Source organism: Symphodus melops, assembly GCF_947650265.1.
Source record: "Symphodus melops genome assembly, chromosome: 6".
Lineage (NCBI taxonomy): Eukaryota > Metazoa > Chordata > Actinopteri > Labriformes > Labridae > Symphodus > Symphodus melops.
The window spans coordinates 15,427,867-15,448,891 of record NC_136696.1 but is presented as its reverse complement, the minus strand read 5'-3'; the positions used below and the strand labels follow the sequence as shown (position 1 = coordinate 15,448,891).

Genomic DNA, 21,025 nt, shown 5'->3' with positions numbered 1-21,025 from the left:
TACAGGTAAGACTTTTCATTTTTTTACATGCCTATAATATTAACAAAAGAAAAAATACAATTGACGGGAGGACTATTTTCAAGTTGTAGGGTTTTCATTGTATCATAAACCACTATGCAGTATTAATTTTATTTTATTTTAACTATTTTAAATTCAGACTTATTCTTACGCTGTAGACGGTGTCATTGTTTTGTTGGTCTGTATTTTTGGTTTCATTTTAATCAACAACAAATTCAAACATTTGTGTCAACTTCAAGTTCATAAAAAGTCTCCAAATTGTCATCCTTACTTTTAGTTCAACACTTTTGTCTCTTCTAGATGAATTCAAACAGCCTCATACTGGTATCAGAAACTAGTATCAAAGACAAAAAATACAATGTAACATACATATGAATACAAACAAATATAATGCAAAAATAATATTGTTCAAATGAAAATCCAGGCTAACATTAGCTCATTAGCACTGGTTATCGTTCCAGCTCGTGCTCTCTTGTCTCTCTTTCTGTCACTCCACTCCGCCCCACACACACACAAACATAAACACTTCTTCCATGCTCTGTCTGGCAGCTTACTCACTCCTCTCCTCTCTCCTGCAAGTATTTTGCTGGAGAGAAAAATATTATGCATTTATTATGCTCACATGCAATCTGCATATATAGCTGTTTAATGCCTTGTGAAGTATGTGTGCCTTTGTGTAAGCGTTCGCTCTGAAGGTGCTGTAAATGTTCCATTGCAACATAGTGGTGACACTGTGTGTGGTGATGGAAACAACACACGTTGCCAAGACTGTATGTGGTTTCATTTCTTTGTATGTGTTTTCATGGAAGTATAAACCTAATGGATTGTGGTTTCACCCAACAGACATTTTGCACTCTTATAGAGAGAACTTACTAAATTCATGAGAAGAAGCGTCTCCAAGTGAATACTCATTCATATGTTTGTGTGTTTTCTGAATGAGGACACTCAGAAAATGAGTCAAATGAAGTCATATGTTGGACAGTTGGAGAGGAAAGATTTGCTGCTGTGCTGGAATATTCTGAATGGTAACCAGGCACGCTTGTCTACTGTGTATGGCACTTTTGAGGGCTGTAAATCTTTGTCATTTGGGAACCATAAGCTCCACATAATGTTGCCTTTTTATGTGTCTGTGGCATCTGGAACACGCAGTTAATCACACACGTCTCCATGAATGAGTCACGGATGAGTCTTTCTTTGCCGGCTGGATCTCTGTGGTGTGATGTTTGTATCCAGTCTCTTCGTTTCTCCACAGGGACACATTCACATCTGTGAGTCCCCACCCACGCCCTTCATTCACTCTGTATACCTGCCTTATGTTTGTTGCTCTCTTTGCCAAATAGCCTTCTGCTCCCAAGTCCCTCTAAGGCAGACGGCAGGCGGGCATGCCCAGCCCCAGCACCCTGTCCTCCTCTGAGAGCAGATGACGTCACCCTCCAGCTCCCAGGTGATTCTGTGAGACACAGCAACACTGCTGCGCCCTCATATGTTGTTTTTTTTTCAACATCAGACTAGTTACTAAGGAAGGATCTGTATACATACACACACACACACACACACACACCTACACACACACACACACACAACTGTGTTTATGTTTGGAAGACAGAGGGACAGAGAGAGAGGGATTCTGATAATCGGTACTTGGCAGATGGTGGAGTGATGTAGCGAGGACTGATACTACTACCTACTTAAACTCATCCCCCATAACACTACTACAATGCTGGACACGATCCAAGCACATCCACATCTTTCTCTCTGTCTCTCTTTTATGCACCTAAAGGCTCCAGCTCCTAAAGGCTACATTCTCTTCGAAATACAGAGGACTCTCTTCTGGATTAAAAATTGTAAGTGGACACCCTTTTTTTAGATAAACAAGCATTCTTTTAGTATGATCATACGCGATATGATACGTCTACCTGGGGTAAGAGTAGGTTGTTGTTGGTTTTGCATAAACAGGTCTATTGTCCTTGCTCATATCATGATGTCAAGGTAAAGAGGTCAGTGATTGCATCTTTTGTCACGGCAATAAAATGACTCATAATTACAGTTTGTTGAATGTGATCTAGTAACACAGTCTACTGTTTGTGCGTGTGAGTGTGAGTATGTGTGTGTGTGTACATGACATCAGTGTCGTAACTTGAAGAACTCTGTGTGTGCTTGCTTCCTTGTGATTTATGATGGCAGCATATTTTGTGGAATTAGTGTTCAATGTGCAGTAATAAACTCTCAGATTTTATGGAGTCTTTAGAGTATCATAATTATCATATTGGTCTGGAGATAAAGAGTAGGTTTTCAGTGTGGGAAAACTGTCTCGTGTTGGAGTTATATGAAAAGCCATGAGGAAATGTGTTCAGCTAAATGCTTTGTTTCGATTATCATATATCATATTTTTGCTGGTTTCTGAGGAAGAAATTACAGTTAGCTGTATTAGTTTCAATAACTAAAAAAAATCACAAATCCCTCAGACACAACAAGAGGAACAGTGAAGGTCATGACTAATGATTTAACCACCCATGCAAAAAAAACTGCAAATGCAAACTCTCTACCAAATTGACTGAGGATCTTTAGCCAGATAGCTGATCTATCAAATGGTCAATGATGCATTAAAATACCCCTATCAGCAGTGCTTAGTGCAGTTTGAACCAACAATCGACAGCACAGTGTTGGGTTAGTCAAACTTCTTTGTTTCTGCATCTGTGAGACAGATATCACATTGTTTGTAATGACGAAAAATAATTCAAATCAGCATTTGGGACGCTTTGTGAGAAACGAATGCTTTTTTGAAGTATGTCGGAGAAATTAATTAACGACAAAATTCTGCAAAAAGGTAAAATATGCAGTAATCAAAAGCATGTGTTTGAAGAAATCTTTTGTCTTTTGTCAGCAGTTTTTTACAAGGATGTGTTCTTTTATGTAAGATGTTGGAAGCAAGGTGCGAAAATGTTTTTACTAGCGTGCTGCTCTACAGACTCAGAGACTAGTTAAAGGTGCTGACAGTGGCTCATGCTGATCTAAATACTGTAGAACACACACACACACACACACACACACCATCAGCGAGCCCGGTCTCAAGAGAGAGCGAAGGAGAACAGAATAAACTTCTAAACAAGAGTGGTCTCTATTTATGGACAATGTTACTGCAAGAATTAAATAAATACAACTTAAATGGATTGACGGATTTTCACATACTGTTAAATTACAACAATCATGACATCTAATTTAACAAAGATGACAAGTGTTTTTTAACAGTATCTGAGCTCCTGCAAACTTGCAGCCTCCTTCTTGTGAAATACAAAGTCCCAAGTTTCTGCATGGGCAAGAGCATTTGGGCCAGCTGGAACTGAAAATGTGTTGTCTCCTCACATTTTAATCTAAAATTTCTCCTCACATGGTCAGCTGTTGAAAAGTATGTATATTTGCATTTTTCTGGGCACAATGCAAAATAAAAACCTCTTATTAAATGGAGCTGACAGTTACCACATGGAGATGAGGCTAAGAGGGGTTAGCATAACTCATCTGCTACTGCTCAGCCAGATCCTGTATAATTTGAATTCTTTCTAAGAAAAGCAAAAAGGGAACTCAGTGTTTGAATTACAAATGTGCAAAAACAAAACTGTGGCAAGACAACATAGCATTTGCTTTTACAGGCTTGGAATGAAACAAGAGGATAATAAGTTACGCAAGTAATGTTGTGCTTTGAAATTTCTCGTATCACACTGTGAAACAAGAGGTTTAAAGGGTACAGGTTAAACGTCTAAATGTAAGTATTTCACGAAATCTGAATTGAGCTACTGCTGACAGCATCTCTCCCAAAAACAACTGGAGATGTAGCGTTCCCCATCTATTATTTTCGTCAGGTACAGGGTGACAGAACGCATGGAGTCACTTATGCTATTTCCTCTCATTACACCCTCTTCTCTCACAGAATTAGGGTCAGCATGCACGGCGCAAATTGAGCCTTAACATAGCTCAGAAGAAATGTGCTACTAGTTTACTCCAACCACATTCTGTCACTGGCATGAGCAGCACATTCTCAATGATTATTATGGTTTCATTATGAAACAGACATTCATTCTGAGTGTTAGCTGGTAGTTTAACATTTCTCTCACTGGAGGCTCTTTGTTAAGGATCCAGAGAGTCCAACCCTCTTTAAATAGTCTTCTGGACAGTTTTTAAAAGTGGTAGACAGAGGAATGTCATGAAACAGCTTTCAGGTTTGGAAACACAGAACCTGTTTTACTTCATAAAGCATCAGATATATGAAGGCTTCCTTTGTTATGGGGCAGTAGTATCTTATATCATTTACAGGGGTTGGAAAGTTCCCAAATGTAATTAAATTATATCACTGCAAGTAAATGCTTTCTGCTTTACATTAGTGTAGATTATAGCAAATGGCTTGAGCCTGTGAAACTGCTGGTATTTACACGGATGCAAACAACTTGCTTTTTGGCAAAATGTGCTTTTTGGGGGGTTATTGTAAAATACAATCTCTTAAAGATCTTCAGCAGTCGATTTCTGTTTGCGTAAGTGAACTGCATTTAACACAATACTCAACAGTCACAGCTATTTCTAAACTTCTAGGATTATTATCACTGATTAGTAACTTTACTTTCTTGCTGGTAGTCTTTGTTAAATGGAGTCTTGTTTTATAGATTTGTTGCCTACTGCTCAAAACATAGTCGTACTTTTCGTTGCAATCAGTGTGAAAATATATCTTAACCTTGTCAAGAGCTCGGACTCACTGTCAGTCACTATCTCCAAGGTTAACTTGAAAAACTACCCCCTTCAAGCAGATTCGGTTTTCCAACTAATGGATCTCCATCAGTTGTGAATAATGCAGCAGTTCACTTGTAATGGTGCCTTTGATCTTCCACAAAAAGTCAAATTAAGTGCAAGAAAACTGTTTTCACATTTTTCATTGACTAGTTGCCAATTTTTAACTCACAATGAGCAAGTGATGAGCTCAACAAACCAACTCAGATACACACCATCCCTGCATCATTACCAATCCTCATTTTAAATTCCCTTATCTTCTCTTGTCCAATGCTCAGCTCTTCATCACAGCCACACACCCTTCTCCCCACCCAAAGGCATCTTGATGTTGACACAGATGGGTGCTCTGTTAAGTCATGTTAGCTGACCAATTAGGTGACCCCCTCTGCCCTACCGGACGCTTCTGTTTGCAAACTGTGACAAAGTATCAGACTTACCCTTTTCTGTAAGTGAAGGCAGCGTAGAGGAACCGGACACGTGTCTCAAAATTACCCAGCACAGCCCCACCCCACCTGTGGTGCAGACATTTACTGACACATGTAGACATGTCTGCCCACACACATGTTCACACACTCACCAAACACAAATTCCTGGCAAACAAGTTGAGCCAAACCCTCAGTGGTTAGATTGCTGTTCTGAATAAATCTCATCCTGTGTCATTGAAGGACAAAGCCTTATTAAATTACCTTAAATGATTGTTTGGCTGATGCTAAAGTGACTCCAAGGCACATAATTATCCGTGCACACACTCGCTCTCTCTCTCTCTCTCTCACACACACACACGCACACACACACACACACACACACACACACACACACACACACACACACACACACACACACACACAGATATCCTAATTAGCTAAATGAGTCATTAACTTTTGTAGAGTGTTATGAAGATAAAGTTAATGAAGGTAAGGCTAATTAAGACGTGATTAATCGAAATGTCTGCTACGCCCATTTACACATTATCTGCTTCTCTGTTATCAGCTACCTGCTTTCTTTGCAGAAAGCCACCTTAAATTAGACACTACAGCTCCATCTAACTGGTGCATCTTTGTCCATTGACATCAGCGCTGATTGCAGCAGTTTACTCTTTTTTTGGCTTACCTCAATTATTCTACAGAAAAGAACCTTTATTGATATTTACTTAAAACTTTTACTGGACAGCAACAAAAGTTGCTTTGCTTTAAATAGAAAACAAGTAGAGGCCTAGAGCTACCATAACCAGAACACAAGAGAGAGGTTCAAACCTTGAGTTCCACTTAAAAAAGGAAGTACCATCAGAAGGAATGAGATCATTTTTATAGCTAACTCTGTATTTGATTGTTGGCGTGTTTGCTGTTGACGTAGAAAAGATTTAATTTGGACACTGCATACAATTTTAAATTGGTGGAAGGCATAATTGTTCAAGCCATAGTGTTGCATTTTCCAGTTAATAATGAAGAATTTAGTGTTTTGATCACTGGAAATATTTTTGATGGCCATTGGTTGGGACTGAATCTTGTGTCTTTACAAAGTTTTTAAAGGCTGAGTGGAAGAGTTTCTGTAGTTGTTACTGGGTTGGGAAGCGGATGCGGACCAAACAATGGAAGTTGGTCTGATAGCTGAAGAGGTGCCAGAACACTTCTTGAGCACTGCCAAGGTGGCCTTGAGCAAGGCACTAAACCCCCACCAGCTCAAGTCCAAATTGATTACTGACATGAAGTTAATATGAAGTTGTTAATGAAAGTAGTTCATTTATCATGTTTAAGGGACAACGTAGAGGTGGATACGTGAAGCCTGGAGTCTGTATTTTCCCTCAAACATGGACGGTGACAGACTTTGTAAAATAGAGTGTTTTATTGACTCTAGTATCCTAAGGTCAGTTTCACTTTGTTTTGAGAAGACTCTTAAGAGTGCCGTCAATTCCTGTTCCTCCCCCTTGCAGTCTGACCTTCCTTCCTATGAAGCACAGGGTGATGGGGTGAGGTTGGGTCAGTATGAGCTTGTCCATACAGGTGTGAGAGTCTGAATGTCACTCATGTCACAGATCCTTAGTACATCACGCTCCAGACATATAAGTAACCAAACGATTGGGACAAACCCTCTTGAAGGCTCTGATATTACAGATCACATCAATAAATCATACACAAGCTTGAGTGTCTGTGTTTGTTCTTAAGATTATTATTGTTCTGTGGTGTAATATAGTCTTATGGATCCCATGAGCTGCAGGCTTCTTGCAGATATTATTGAGTTGGAGATGAGCCACGTCTTCTTATTTGGCGCTAACTCTACAACACAATATGTTATGCAGCTGCATGGCGGACCAAATACAAGATAGAGAGGAAGCCAAGTACAGTATAATAACATGCCACTGCAGGTTTGGTTAATTACTCAATTTAACAATGTAGCTAACATTGTATTCTCACTTGTGCTTTGTTACCTATTTAGAGTGGAGAAGTTAAATGTGTCCATTTTCCACTCAATTTGATAGTTTAAAAAAAAACGAGGCAAAATATCCAGAGGTACAATGAGTTTGGCTCCCGTTGAGTTTGTTATGCATCTCAAGTATAAAGCGTATCATAACATCGGAGAGCGTGCCATGTTTTCTACAAAGTGGTCATTTACATAGAGATGGTCCATAAATACATTATGTGGCGGAAACTTGAAATAGTGAGCGCTCTACCAAACTAGATTAGAAAACTGAGTCCTCATTAGCAATCATTTAAACCCATGTTTACAACACTCTCAGTGCTCATACTGAATGGATCAGTCATAATTCGGAAAACAAAATGAGGCACTTACACAAAGCTTCCCAATTGGACGGAGACATGAAAGACACAGATCATTGTGGGATGATTGGAAATGGCAGGTCGGCCACTACAACCCTGAGTGATCAGTGGCAGCGGGGCAAAGCCATTGAACACAGAGGTCAGGGGGTCATGGACAGAAATAGAATGACTGTGCATGTGGGTATGGTTATGTCAACTCCCTTTGTTTGTGTTTGCATGCAATCAGTAGAATTACCAGAAGGTGTCCTCTCACTGTGACAGTGGTTGCCTTCATCTCTGTTTACCCTTGGGTCAGTTAAGAATATACATCTATTGGCACTATGATGAGGCACCCAAGCAGAAGAACATGAGGCTTGGACGAGGTTGAGATAAATGGATTTGGGCGGGAGAGGAAGGGGAGGAGGGGGATGAATGAGATTTTATACTTGGAAAGCAGTGGCTGTGTTGGGTTTGATGCCTTGGCAGAGACTGGCGCCTGACTAATGTGGCGTGATACACTGGGTACTGAAAGCAGGGCCAAGGGTTCCTTCCTGGGCATGAGTTTCTGGGTTGGAGCTTCTGCTTAATTGGACAGCTGGAACATTTTCGCATATTTACACAAAGAGGATGCTGTAAACTTCTCTTTTCTTTTGCAGTCCTCTTTGCTGCTTCCCAGGTCTGCTCGGCCAATATTGACATTATTTCAGTTTGGAGTGCTTGGTATCAGTGCTGAAATCAGAGATGGAGAGATGGATGTGTTGTCTCTCTCTTCTCCCAAGGTAACAGCCTTTCTCCCTCGACCGTGACAAGCCCCAGGAGTTATTGATACTTTCGCTAAGAGGGTCAAACAATAATATCCCTTCTCTTTCTGCAGGTTGTAGGGGTTTTCTCTTTCTAATTTGGAGCAGAAACCCATCCAAGTCAGTGAGAGTCATATATAACCTTACAGGAATGCAGGCCCTCTTCTTAGAAGTGAAACTAAACTCAATATCCTTCCATGATAAATTGTTTTTGTCTGCTGGACACTCATTTTGATAAATGCTGTTCATTTGATAAGACATTTGATCTGTTAAAAACATGTTTTTATGAAGCTTTTTTTACATCAGTGAAATAGTCGGGGTCATTGCAAGAGTTTATTGTGGCGAGGCATTATGCAAAAGAAACAATAACCCTCAACCCCCATGCCATATAATTATTTATGAGCCGGATGTTTAAAAAAAAAAAAAAACGTGTTAAAATTATATAGCTGCACCTGGCAGACTGCAGCGCAAGTCCAGGCATTTGTATCAACCTGACCTGCATGAGGGATCATAAAGGAGGAAGAGGTGAAATTGGATGTCTTAGAAGGTGAAATCCCAAACATTCTTTCCTGTGAATAATAATAAATAAATACTTTTCTTAATTCCTGAAAAATGTATATGGGAAAGTACCGTGGTAAGTTTAGATAAAACACCTGGGCTGACTGGGCAGGATGAAAGACATGTTGTGTCACATTTTCTGCTCTGTGTCCAGCAATAAGCTAGAATGAGGTGCAATTTCCTCTCGACTAATTAGTGTAGAATTGGTGCTGTTTTATCAACCTCCCTCGGGCCTCAGCGGAGTGAGCTTTAAACTGAGGCTGTAGGAGGCTTTAAGTTATCTGGATAAGTATAGACAGAAACAGACCTGACATCAGCTGAGAGGCGTGAACAAGAAGGAGGATTTTGTCTGTTGTTCCTGCACGAGCAAGGTGGGCATTAACACAAGCGCAGCCTTGGAGCCATGCAGGGGAACACTAAAAGATCATTTTGAACTATCACACTGTGTTGATTGATGTCCACTTGCATGGAGTTTCCTCCTATCCCTTCTTAAAATAATCTTGTCCTCTGGTCCTTTCTTCTCATGGAAACTGAATGTTCTTTTTTTTAACCTTTTAGATTCCTTTTTCACACGTCTGCATCTTCTCTTTCCTTAAGTGTCATTGCTCTCCATGTTTTGTCCTCCCCGAGAACCTCTCCCTTCTTTTATCTTTTGTGGCTCTCTGTGATTTAGTACGGGTAGGTTGTATTCTTTGAGGACAGAACCGTCCATGGCTGAATGGGAGTTATTGGGTTTATGTCAGAGTCAAGGTTTTGACTGAAGGTATAAATCTGGGCGGAAGGATGGAGGCACATGGATCCCTCCTGTTTGACCTCAGCTTAACACCAGAAGCCCCATTAAAAGAGACGCCCCAGATCGATCAGTCAAGTCCCACCCTTATCCTCCAGACTGCCCCGCTATTGACAAGGTCAGTTAATCCATCGTTAAACGTCAGAATGCACAATGTTTATGGGCTCACCTGACACTGCTGATGTGCACATTCAGGGGTCAGCAGTGGCAAGTAAGGTGGCTTGATTAAAATTCACGAGGGAGCATCACAAGGACATTCAACATGTATAATCTTTGGGAAGAAGAATGCTGAGAGACTTTGACGCTTCAATGCTCACTATCACAACGTCTTAGTTTGCAGTGATGTTAAGTTTATCAAAGCTTATGTGGCATTACTTTGGACAAATACAGAATATCCTAGAGAAAGTATCCAAGTTGATAAGAAAGACCAATGTTTTGATGGGGAACAAACAAAAAATAAGATCCATCTGATTGGAGGAAACCAGAACATTTTAGATGACTATCGCGGATTCTGTATGACTGGATTATGTTAATTAGCTATGAATACATTATGTCATTTCTTTACCTCACTGATGAGAGATATTGTTTTTAGACTAAGGAAGACACAGACTTAGATGCACCTTTCCTGGTCAAAGACTCAGCAGAGGTGTAATCCCAATTAGTTAATATTGGTATAAAAATAAACACCCAGTAAGCTCCAGGTAACATTACAAAAGACACAGATTGAAAACTGCCTTGTTCATGTGTAAAGTTAATCTTATGTTTGTCAGATAATTACATTTGTTCTATTCAAACAGTCACATTTTTGTTCCTCATCGGGCAAAACCCTCAAAAATGTTTACTATTGAATATTATTTCTTGGGTCTTTCTGGGTTGGCACAGAATGGAGGGCAGGGTTGCCTCTTTCCTAAGAATTATGTATCAGCAGGATTGAAGTTCTGGAAACTAGAGCTCCTGTGTGTCTTGCTAACTCATTTGCCATTGGCTCTTACCCGCATTGAGGGGAAAAAGGTTTAAGTTGGTCACATGCTTGCATAGAAGAAATTATTGTTATGTCTACTTCTAGCAGGTATACCATTACATGCTGGACCATGGTTTAGAGTTTGTGATTTATTTTTCTCTCTCATTCCTTCTATTTCCTCTTCACACCTCAAGCTACCTAAGGTTTACAGAAGTGTGACTGATAGATATAACATGAACTGTATGGTCATGGCAGTTAACTGTTATAATGTCAAGGAAGTGAGCTGTGTGATGTCTAGACCGCTGCCACTGTGTGCTGAGTCAATAAACAGCATCAGTGATGAGTTTCAGCTTGTCTGTCACGACATTATATACACATATACTCACATATACTCACACAATTTTAACCAAAACTGACAAACAGTGTCACTCATTGTTCCTGGAAAGTGAGACTCTGCTTTGAAACTTTGAAAACATCAATATTTTTTCTCAACAGAATAAAACAAATTTATGAAGGTGCAGCATTTGTTCTTGCCTTGTAAAAAAAAGTAACATATTTTGAGTTTAATGATGGAGAACATGAGTAAAAATAAATCAATTGTAAAAAAAATCCAGAAAGTATGTTTCAGGTGTATGGACTCCTTTATCACAGTATGGACTGATCATTTCAATGAAAAATTCCTTTATGCCAGAGGTCACAGGGCTTACGTCAGTGTCATTAAAAAAAAAAAAAACTGTATTCGATATAACTTAATACAGTGCCTGATAGGCATACATACACATAAAATACAGTATTTCTGCACTGTTTTTTTTAAATAAGTAAATAATTAACTGTCACACTCTTCAATCTCAATCTTTCCACATAATATAATACAGTATCTATTGTAACCTCAGTTTATCAAAGGATATTTCCAATTTACCAAAAGGTTCTATAGGATCATGCAAGTATAATCACATAGAAAATATGACCGAGGCTGTGCTGTATATCTGGATTTTATCTACAGTATCAACCAAACAACTCAACTGGGACAAATACATTTCAGAACAGAAGCTGATTCTATATAATAGCAGATCACTATGAATAGAAAGGCTACAAAAGGCACAGTCATGACAAAATCTGCCAAGGAAATTGTAAGTGTCTGCCAAATGGTGCTGTAAAACCTCAGCAAAGAAACTTGGGAGCAGAGTTTGGAGGTTTTCATGATGAACACCTCTGTCAAAACCATAGAAAAAAAGTCCTCCAACAAATTAACGCAACAACACCGAACACGACATTAACACTGAACACTGAAATATTGAGCAAATACCTGAAGTGCTTCCACTGTAGGATCACTTACTGCGGATGACCCTGCACTCTCACCTCTAAGAAGCAAGACAAACCAAAATCAACACAAATCAAATTAGTGGCTTTAGGCTCTAATTAAGGTAATAAAAAATTATGTGCACAGAAATGAGGAAATGTGTCTGCACTGATTTTTACACAATGTCCTATGCAAATCGATTGCTTAAGCTTATTTTAAACACCAGTATGTTTTGAAATACTCCAGCTGATACAGCTGAGTGTTGTCATACTGTGTGACTATTGGGTTTCGGGGATTTGACTGAGAAAGGTGCTGTCACTGCCTCTGGCCTTGTTCCTGTGATCTCTGAGTGGCTACATGCGAGTTAAAGAGAGCCTGAATGTTTTTTTGCAGATCCCTGCAGAGGTGAGAGGCAGGTAGCCAATAGGTTGAAATATTGATGGATAATGATAAATTCATGCAGATGGTGAAAGAGTGAAGCACATCCAAGTAGACGCTGTGTCTTCTGATCTTAGTGTTATTGCCATCTGTAGCAAACTGGCACTGGCCTCTGGAGAAGCCATGTTGTGAATGAAATGAAATGTGTATACTCATTCATATTTAATTACATTTCAGAAAACTATGTGAATGTTCCTCAGTTTTTGGTGGACATACAAGATGTAAGTTTTTTTCCTAAATGGTCACATAAACTGACAAAATGCACATTCTCAGTTTTGCCATGTTGGATCCTTTGGTTGCCACCAAAAGGGTGTGGTGGTCTCTGTGTTGAAGATGATGCACTGTTCCCAGTAATTTATTCATAGCTCTGAGGTTTTTGCTGTATTTTTCATCCATATTTCATCAAGAAAGAGTAAATTACCAACAGCGTTTGGTTTATTCAGTCATGAATGTGCACAGCATTCTCTATTTATGCCATTCTCTCACGAGTCTGCTTACATGGAAGATCCTAAGTTGAAAATAGTTTTCCCACTGTTTGATGACAAGGATAACAGATTCGCTTAAGTATGGTTTCACCCTGTCCCAACTTGTATTCCAAACAGTACTACTAGTGTTAAACATCGGTAAGTTTGATATGTTTTTCTTGTATATTGTCTCCAAGATGTGCCGGTAAGTTAGAACTGATCCCAGTAGCTCCAGTTCCCTTTTCCCTTCATACCAGATCCTGTCGACTCACACAGCTGGCTTCCATCAGTGTATGTTGGTGTGTGTGTGTGTGTATGTGTGTGTGTGTGTGTGCATGTGTTTTATGCCAATACATCAGCCCTGTCATAGGCAGCAACCCTATATCCAAGGCAAACTGAATGACTGCGCCATATATCTCAACCTCATCTGGGGCTGGAGAATCCAGTGTCATACAATGGCATTTAAACTTTCTTCTGGGAATGTGTTCCTGAATTATTCCAAAGCAGTCATACCAAACCTGTTCCACTTGATCATTTCTGAACATGCTTCTATTCTTCTGAATGTAAGTGTTTTTTTTTATGCCACATGCTGGCTGCTCCAATCACTCAATGTTGCCTGATGTGGAGCGAATCTTAACTAAATCTGGGTGGGTGGATGCAGGGTTGAACTATGGAGCCTGGTGTTGTAAAGGGTAGGTGGGCGGCAAATGTGGTTAATATGCTTGCCTTTGATTTGTGGATCATTTTGCTGAGCAAAATCCTCTCATTTAGGGGATTATGTTCCCAAGCTTGTGAAGAGTAGGAGGAGGTCAGAGAGAATGAAACAGAATAGAGGAGGAGTGGGCAGAGGAATGGACAAAGTGTTGGAACAAGTTTTTTTTTTTTTTCTTGGGGGGGGGGGGGTATAGGTGCAGAGGGATTGACATACACAGCAGCAGTTGGGGGTTACGAAGGGCTAGAATGGAGGTGGGGGAAGGTGATGCTCAAAGAGACAGAAGAGGAAAGCAGCTTGTGTGCGGAGAGATCTGAGGGTCGGGAGTGTACTTGTGTGGGCAGGAGGTGTGGTGATGCAGGGAGGGTACTGTTTAAGGAGGACCGAGTTAACTGTGATGGGGGGCTCCTGCTTCAAGGGGTATCAACAGATCTCCTCCTTGTCCTGTTCCTACTTCACAACTCTAATCAGCCCAACTACCAATGCTTGCCTCTCCACGCTTTAAAAAAAAACGATCTTCCCCTAATTCACTTGCACATATGAATTCATGAACTCTGAAATGTTCAGAGTACTCAGGGCTCTCTGTCTTAGTAAATAGAAGAGTTCAGACCACAAGACTGAATTGGTACTTCAGAGTGGGGCATCTCCTTGAAAAACACAACTGCTACTGGGCTCTGTAAACACCCAGACATTAAGTATGCAAACCCTAGCTAGGTCAATGTGTGTAAGGCTAAAGAGTTTAACAATATCAAAGGACTCTTTTGCCAGAGTAAACTTTGAATCTGAGAGAAAAAAGATGCAAAACTTCACTGCAAAAGCTCTAATTCAAAGTGTATTTTATCACTTGTTAAAAATATTATTTTTCTCTTAATGTAAGCCACATTCATCTGTCAAGTTCAGATAACAATCTATCTAATCTCTATGATGTTACAAGTTACATTTTTTTCAATCCTTGGTTGATAGTGATTTTTAAGAAACCGAACAAGTCAGCACTGGCAGTTACTTTTATTCATTACAAGCTGTCTCGTTTTTTTTTGGCTTGTAACATCTCAAACTGAGATATTTATCTGGACTTTACACGTGAAAGTGACTTATCTAAAGTGACATGAGATATGTTTGTCTTGGGAAGAGTTTATGCAATGTTTCCTTCCAGGACATTCAGAAGTAAATTTAAGCTTTTTTGGGGTTCATCAAAAGAACAATTTAAGTCGAGAAATTTATGCTCCAGAGAAACTGTTGTGAATCATGAATGGCTCTGAATGCCTCACATGTGTCAGGATTTTTACCAGTTTTCTCTTTCTTTGAAGAGTGGACAGAAGTATTTAGAAGCCAATTGTCAAGCCTGTCACAAACAGAATTTAATATATGTCAAATATAACACTATGGTCATCTGTCTTTCAGGTCATAGCAACTCTAGGTTTAATCCAAACGTTAAGTTGAAGATGTTCTTCCTAGAACTGAAGACGTCTTGAGGATAAGAGGTCTTTAAGAATGTCAACCAAATGCAGATGCCTTTTGGATCTAAATTGGAAAAAAAGAAGCCTCACTGACAGTATGTCAGTTCACAGTATAAGAACCAAGTGCTCAAGTAATGTTATTGATGGGACATACAGTACAAGCTGAAGTTGCTACTTAACATTTCAACTTTAAATCCATGAAAACACTCTGTATTTGTTAAAATGCAAGGCGTATTACCAGTTGGAGTGGGGAGTCACACTCTCAAGTGGGCCATTCACTCTCAATTTCACCTCAAACAATCACTTTGTCCGGAATCAGTTATGGCAGATTGTGTTACATGATGCTTGGAATAATGAACTAGTACATCAACATTGCCAATCCCACACAGCAAAGAAAGCGACCTGTCTGTTCCAGCCCCTAATCCAGTCTGTTTGGGAAGCAGAGACTGTGGCGTGACACTTGTTCTCCATAGTCTCCAGTGTTCTCCCTGGAACCTCCAAGCGCCAGCCTGCATTAGCATAACCGTGAGGCCCATCTACTCACTACAGGATTAGTTCAGCTCTCCTCCCACTGTCTGATGGCTCTTTATCCAGATGGATACAGCCTGTTAGAGGTCTTAACCACACCATTGCCACTGAAGTCATTATCATTCACGACGAGGAGGAATCAGCTCACTGATGGGCTCCTGTTTAGAAAGAGATTGACATCTCATTTGGAATGGTTTGAAAGAAAAGACAGGAACCTCCCCTCTAGACAATGATGGAGTAGCACAAAAATGCCCCAATCAATCTGTCTTTGTTCTGATGAGACTATGTAAGATAGAATCTGGTGTTGTAATTTTTTTTGGAATACTGTAGGCAATCATGGTCAAATTTTTGCACTTTATTTATTTTGTCACCATGACCAGCTTTATCCACAATAAAAGAAATGTGCACATGGCCAGTGTTCATTTTTATAAAACAATATTCCCGGAATGACATGTTCAGTTCAAGTTAATTTTTAGATTTACACTGAATGAGTTTTGTCACACAATAACACGTAAGACAGGTTTTGCTTGAAAATGAATGTGAGCATGACATTCATTCTTGGAACTCCTGTGATCACCCATGTGATTGTCCAAACTTAAGTGGCGCCATCACCAGAAAGATGGGCCTGACAAGATGTATTGGTCTATTGTCCAGATAGTTCCTCATAGAGCATGAGTTACGTCACTGTGATGTCATCTTGAGCGCAAATCAATCTGTCTCAGGTGAATTTCATGTTGGAGCCAGTTAAATAGCATGCAGTGGGTGTAGCGTTTTTGCAGTCTTACTGTCTGACTTCACTGTCTGATTTCTTATTTTCGATTATAAAAATTAAAATCATGACACACTTATTCATTTTGGAAATGCTGTATTATAAAATAATTTGATTTCATTATAATCAGTCATTGTCAGGAAAAACCAGTGCAGGCACATTAACAGACAGAAAAGCTTGTCTAGCATTTAGGGGAATCTTCAAGCTAAATACGAACACAGAAAACGTCTTTAAGTTGTTGTATAGCTTTTCTATTTTCCCTTTTTACATCATTTGTATTTGTATTTGTATAAAGTTGCAAAATCTGATTTAAAAAAGAGCGTTCTGTATTTAAGGTCTAATCTACAGTAAAATCAAAAATGATTTCTAAGAATGAGTTTCCCAGAAGTTCTGCTCACATGTCCCACTGTGTGCTTCTGTTTCATGCTCTTTCTAGCCTCTTGCCTTGCCCTAACCTTTCCTCCTCCTCCTCCACCTTTGCTTTCACTGTTTTCTCTCACGCTTTCTATGCTCTCTGTCACCCTCTCTCCCACCTACATCACTCTCGCTCCTTCTCTCTCTCTCTCTCTCTCTCTCTCTCTCTCTCTCTCTTTCACTCTGACTCTGCTGTCTGCCTCAGCTGTTCTCAGTTGCACTGTGTGCCTTGTGCTGTGGGGACAGGGCAGAGCTGCGGTGAGTGTGGCTGAACTAGTCCGGAGTACTGTTAAGTGGAGAGAGAGAGAGGGAGCGGTTGATAGAAAACAGAGTGAGAGGGAGAGACAGACAGAGTCGGTGCAGATTGTGCTTACCAAGCAGACTGGATTAACAGCTGAAACAAACTGGACCTGTTTTTCTCTTTTAGCCTAAGGTAGAGACTCAGCGATAAGTAGGATGTTTAAACATAGCCTTATGCTGTTTGGGCTCTGGGACTGAAAACTATGGCCGTCATATCCAGATCTCACTCATCCTAACATATATTATGGTGAGAATCTCTTTAATGGCTTACTTTGGTTAAGTTTACCCTGGACTTACTGGGGTAGGAGGCTTTCTTGCTTTGACATTGACCCATAACCCCAAATTCTGCTTTGCAGGATCTGTCTCTCCTGGAGTTTGAATCTTAATTTTTGGCCATTGACCCCTGGAACAGGAAAAGGGTTTTTGGATTTTGGCAGGGGACCAGACCTGCAGAGAACCAGTCTGGACTGAACCACGAGCTATTTATTTTTAATCAGTGGACAGCAAAACAATTTATTCTACAAGGACTTCTTCATCTGTCACACCAGATCCAAGACTTACTGCACTGGAGGCGGACCTTTTAGGGACCTTTCTGGCCAGTATTGCCCCAGGACCATGGGCTCTCTCTGGGGCAGCGTTATGCTGCTGTTTGGGGTGGTTCTCCTCAGGGTGAAGGGTTACGAAGAAACCAAAAACAATGTCCCCCGACTAAAACTCTCCTACAAAGGTAAGTTCTTGCCCTTGTGTCGACAAAAGCTTAATGATTCAGCTTTTTAGAATGTGATGTCTGAGTTAAAGCCTAAATGTCCAACAGCATTGCTTCATGATCACGTATGCTGAAACTCCAAGCTGCCTGTGGTGTGCTGATGAAGCGGAGACTCGAAACACATTGCCTTTTGAAGTTGTAGTAACTGCTGTGCCTTATACTGTATGTTCCTGTGAGGTAGAAAGTGCTTTCACTCTTAACACCTGGAAAAATGTGCAAATCAACAAAGGAAAAGTGAGTTTTAATTAGATGAATCTTCACAATTACTATTGAGCATGTTGTGCATGCTGTGGCTTCATGGCAGAATAATGCAAATCTGCTATTTAAGATTTCTCTGTCGTTAAGATAAATTATACAACATGAAACTATTTAATTTGGTTCTGATTTCACATTTATGTTCCCAAAGAAAGTGCTGTTTTTTTTTTTTTAAAGTAGTCATTTATAGTGTTGTAAAAAGAATGAACATTGTATTCAATTCTGTTCTGTTGAAAAAAACCATAAGCGAAACTGTGTTCTTATGGAAACTTTGGAAAATCAGGGAAGTTAAGTTAAATTCTGGAAAGAAACTTCACCTGCCAAATCAAAGGAAGTGCTTCTGCTTGATGTATTTCTGTCATACAACTGAAATCTGTCTCTGATGGCCTCTCTCTTCCTGTCCTTCGGTTGCCGTTTTGATCAACTGCTTTAGTCACATTTGCAATGAAATGTGGTGCCAGACATTGACTCCCTGCCAGTTGTGCACCGTTTATCCCTCTCTCTCTTCATCCCTTTCTCTTTTTTTCCCTGCATGTCATTTTTCCGCTCCGTTCTTTCCTGCATGGTAATTACACTGAGGATGAATGGTGCAGGTCTGTTTCAGCAGATGGCTTTCCCAAAGAGAAATGCTCCTCGCTCAGCACTGGGAGATCCATAATTATACACACAAGCATCCACATACACATGCATGGCCATCTGTAGATAGCTAATGATACCTGTGAGCTTATCAGTCATTTAAAACAACATGCTGTCAGTTTGGTGAAACACGCCCATGCAGTGATATCTCTATTAGATGTCGGGCCTCCAGGTAGCATCACGGACAGATAGGCTGCCACCTTTTGATTCAATATTTCTTTCTCATTCACATTTAAGCTTCTGGTTACAATCATTGGCACCATCCTCAGCTTAGAATTTCTAGCCAGAGGATAGGGAGCAGTTTTCATTTTCATGCTCACAATGTGGTGGAGATATTATTCACATAATACAGTTGAATTTCATAAAACTCTAAATCCCATTAGGCAAGTGACATGGGATTATTGCACTATGAATCATTTATACCATCATATAAATTATGTATTACCCATGAGGCCAACTCAGATTTACTCCTGGAGAGGAAATCTGATGATTTACTGTGGTGAATTACAGAACAGGACTTAGTCTGAGAAGTTGTCCTGTTCTGAGGGTAGAAGATCTGCCCTGTGCCACAAGGGAATTCTGACACCTACAGGTCACTGGGAATACTGAGAAAATATGTGCCCTGTGTGGGTGTAGTGACACAGACTTCAACATGTGTTTGACTTAACCAAAGACCGAACTAACATGAACACAGCAGGGAAGTGTTTATCTAGAAAGTGTGAACCATAGCGACGGCCTGCTCCCCCGCAGTATGAGCCCCAATACATACCGAATTTCCCTGACCAACCAACAAAGGCATACATGCACCCCCACATGTATCCAGTGCTCACAGCCACATCCCCAACCTCCCTCCTGAACCCCAGGAGATTTCCAACAGCTCTTTGAAAGTGAGGGTGGAGGGGCAGGAGGGCATTGGAGTAGGGGGAAAGATAACAATGGCTCCCCATGGCTACCTAAACATGAGCTAAGGTCCAACTGTATCAACAACTAGGAGACTGGGTGATGGTGAGGTAGTGGGAGCTGATGGTTTTACGGTGAATCATCGGGCTATATATGGAGATATTTCAACATTTGCTACGCTTTGACACAGACTGATACGTGATCGATTGGCAACCCCAGGGTAAATTAGATTCTCTGGGGAGTAAACAGAGATTCATATGGTTTGTAAGTTTATGGGCAAGAAGAAGTAGAGCACGTTTATTGTCCAGAGAAGGGAAGAGAAGGAACTTCAGTTTTATAGGAGATGGGTGTACTGCCAAAATATTCCTCTGCTTCAACCTGTCCACCCTTTTCCGTAACACAGCCAAAGACCTGTACAGAAGTTCATAGACACACACACACACACACTTACATTTGAGTACAATCAAACTAGCACAACTCTTACACTTAAATACCAAGAAGTAAAACAAAAAAAAGCTGCCATCAGATTTGATATTTCTGTTCACGTTTGCATAGTAATACAGTGAGCTGTTTTTTTTTCTGTGTTATTCTTGTGATCGACTTTTAACTAGAGCTGGCTAAGGGGAAGTTCTCTTTAAGGCTATAAATCCATAAGCATGTTAAGAATCTTCAGATCGGGGTTGGGTTTCTCCTGGTGTGTACATTATAATCTCTGAATGGTCATGGAAGGGATACACCCCCAATGTTTGGAGGGTTTCTCGCATTCGGAATAGTTGTCGTTCTCCATGTGTTTAGGATGTGGGTGTTCGACTTTGCTCCCGAAGAGCTCTGTGGTTCCTCTTTGCAGTCATCTGTACAACAGCAAAGTAAGATATCCAGAGGAGGGAGATGGGTCTGGTTATATAATCTCACATGAAAATAGACTGATAAACAGCAATAATGTCATGTAGTGCTGGATAATATGGTTGAATACATTGATACATTTAAATTCACATCAAAGTAAAATACAGGGAACTTTTTACCACTGTGACAAAATATCATGTGCAACTACGTTGGTTTGAACTATAGTTTGTTTTGATCATGTATTAATATGACGTTTCAGTTACAAATCTTGACTGCAATACTTGTCATCGCAATATAACTAAACATGGCACTATTAGATTTACTGTCCAACTTTTAATATCTCACAATGTAAAATTTGACACAAACTTCATTACCTGAAAAATGTGAAAAGCCCTGAGCACAATATGTTGTTCACAGCAACTCAAGCAATCATCTTCAACCTAAAACCAACTTGTTAATATGTGAGGGCGGTTGAGGAGCCGTTTTCATTCCTGCTTGACACTAAACAAATTACAGCGCTGAAGATGCTTTGTGGTGTTTTCCCTCAGGCATAAATGAATCAGTCTCTGTAAACACTTCAAGTGTTTTGT

The 21,025-nt window shown here is 40.1% G+C and overlaps 1 protein-coding gene across 3 annotated transcripts in view; it reads left to right on the top strand.

Moving 5' to 3' along the window:
• Positions 1–1,627: 1,627 nt before the first annotated feature.
• The window catches only part of sema3ab (sema domain, immunoglobulin domain (Ig), short basic domain, secreted, (semaphorin) 3Ab), a 38,108-nt gene continuing 18,710 nt past the window's right edge, over positions 1,628–21,025 (top strand). The window contains exons 1-2 of one of the 3 annotated variants that reach the window (XM_079347093.1): positions 1,628–1,862; positions 17,392–17,762. In XM_079347093.1, coding sequence (XP_079203219.1) covers positions 17,651–17,762 — 112 coding nt within the window. In that variant the 5' untranslated portion in view covers positions 1,628–1,862; positions 17,392–17,650. Of the gene's footprint in view, positions 1,863–16,963; positions 17,283–17,391; positions 17,763–21,025 lie in introns of those variants that run through there. The other 2 variants (XM_079347092.1, XM_079347094.1) reach the window with 2 other exon arrangements.